Source organism: Leguminivora glycinivorella, chromosome 8, assembly GCF_023078275.1.
Source record: "Leguminivora glycinivorella isolate SPB_JAAS2020 chromosome 8, LegGlyc_1.1, whole genome shotgun sequence".
NCBI classification, from domain to species: Eukaryota; Metazoa; Arthropoda; class Insecta; order Lepidoptera; family Tortricidae; genus Leguminivora; species Leguminivora glycinivorella.
In genome coordinates, this window is record NC_062978.1 from 24,888,004 (window position 1) to 24,890,443 (window position 2,440).

General features: G+C 33.4%; 1 protein-coding gene across 2 annotated transcripts in view; it reads right to left on the bottom strand.

Moving 5' to 3' along the window:
• Positions 1 to 1,635, bottom strand: part of LOC125228590 (neprilysin-4-like) — a 97,016-nt gene extending 95,381 nt beyond the window's left edge. For both annotated transcript variants that reach the window (XM_048133212.1, XM_048133211.1), the window contains exon 1: positions 1,501 to 1,635. In XM_048133212.1, coding sequence (XP_047989169.1) covers positions 1,501 to 1,512 — 12 coding nt within the window. In that variant the 5' untranslated portion in view covers positions 1,513 to 1,635. The remainder of the gene's footprint in view (positions 1 to 1,500) is intronic.
• Positions 1,636 to 2,440: the final 805 nt, after the last annotated feature.

Consider the following 2,440-nt stretch of genomic DNA (forward strand, 5'->3'; position numbering starts at 1 on the left):
ACATCTATCGGCAAATTGAGTAAACTAATGTGCGCGAGCTAGTATGGAAGATGATTGTTATGGAATAACTGATTATTGCGTGAACCGATTTTAACCATTTTACCTCTATTTGAAAGCAGGCAACTTTATTGTTAGTTTGTTAATAAATACAGGTACAATAAACACCCGCGAGGGTGTTGAAATTGAAAATCTGAAAGGTTTTTTTATAAATAAATAAAAAGTTTTCAAGATACGTGTACAATTTTATTTTTCCTGTAATATTCATTATAATAGCCATGTTTGCTGAAAATTTCATAAATATATGTTGGTAAACTTCGGAGATAATTAAGGGGGGGGGACCGTATTTTTTTTTACATTTTCCTTCATAATTCTGTTTTTTTCCACAACAAAAAAATTATAAAAAATAGTTTTGATATGTACAATTTGAGTTCTTTCTAACGATACCCCACTTGACCTAGTTACGTGACATTTACAATTTGCCCCCGATTCATATTGGCCATTTTGTATAGTTAATATAATATTAATAAATTAAAAAAATAATCCTTTAGTTTTGTAGAAGTTAACAATGTTCATAACTGTTCCAATTTTCAAGTTGATAGCATAAGTAGTTCTCGAGATATTTTTAAATGTGACAGACGGACAAAGTCGCACCATAAGGGTTCCTTTTGTACCTTTTTGGTACGGAACCCTAAAAACGTGTTAAATTAATTAAGAAATGAAGAATACGTACGGTTAAATGATATAAACTAACCTAACGTAACGTATTTAGATCTAGGGTGCATTAGGGAAATTTCGAAAGGGGAATCTTGTCATGATGGAAATAATGGTGATTTTTATGTGACTTTCGAAATTATCTCAATGCACCATATTAGAAAAGATAAAATAAAATACATACTTATTCATTTTAGCGGCAATGTGTTTTTTTTATCTGAACCGATATACCGTATATCGGCTCAGGGTATTTTTTTTAACATTGCCGCTAAAACTTTTAGTCATTTATATTTATTAAGCTTATTTAGATATTCATCATTATTTAGGTATAATATACCTACTGAGTAACATTAGCATATTACATCTGAATTGTCTGATATTAAAATACAATAGAATACTACAGAATCGGTAGCTGCATCCTCGTTTATGGAGGTCGCAAAATTTAGTAAAAACTACGGTCACAGTTGGTTGCTGAGAATCATTGTCGAATCGTGCTTCCGACAATGGTTTAGACAATAATCTGTTCAAGGTATCAATGATATTAATTAAATGCTAAAATTGAATTACTTAATTAATCGATTACCCGTCTACTAGTGTATATTATTAACTACTAGTGTAAAAAACATTCACTTTTTTTACAACAATAACAACATAGAACATTCATGTGAACTATTTAAATATACCTAAAATCACATTTAAAATCGCATTTATGTTTTTTTTATTTAAGTTACGACCCCCTTTTTAAGTTTTTAATAAAAAACATGTTAGATATAAAAAAAACCCACGTACCTTGTATTTCATTTTTAAAAACACCACACACGCACAACTTCAAACTCACTTTGTAAACTTAAAAAAAAAAAGTTTAAAAAAGTATCGTAAGTGAAGACGCGCGCGAAAAAGCCGCGCATGCGTACGGCGGCGGCGGCGGCGGATGCAATGGCGTTTGACAGCTGCTGCGCGCGCGGGTTTTGCTTCCCTCCAACTGCGTACAACGACCTGCACCTTCACCTTCGGGCGGACAAAACCGTGGACAAAACTTATGACTCGTCCGCTGAAATCGCTGTTGTTTTGAAACTTTTGATGGGTGTTGACAAAGTTGTAGAGATAAAGTTTCATATCAGATTGACTAGATTGAAATTTTAATGAGAGAAATATCGCATGTTTTTATGAAACAAATGAAAATATCTCAATACTAAATAAAATGCGTTTTCACATTGTCCGATCCGGTATCCCATACATTTAAGCCGCCATATTTGATTTTTGCCCTTGAAATCCTTCCGACATCCGATATCGAATCGGGTAGTGTGAAAACGCACTAACACAATACATCCTCGGCAATTATAATTATTATCTCAGAAAGTTCCAACGGAATATATTTTTTGAAGGACAAAATGTAATCACTTCTACCGCTTCTACGTTCACAGCTCAAAGTAAGTACATACCTACCCCTGAAATGTAAGGATAAAACTAGATGGCGCTATTTCGCAGTGGCAAATATCGTATTTGCCCCTAATATTTTTGCGTGTCTTTATTTTTTATGGGATAGGAGGCAAACGAGCAGACAGGACACCCGAAACACCAGAAGGTGTGCGTTGCCAAGAGGTGCGTTGCCGTTTTATAAGAACTAATAACATATTTCTTTATTTTAATATCATGATATCACGTCAAATACACATTTTGAAAAAAAAAATTGCAGGGATCATCAGTGTAGTAGTGTGTGTGATGGTAT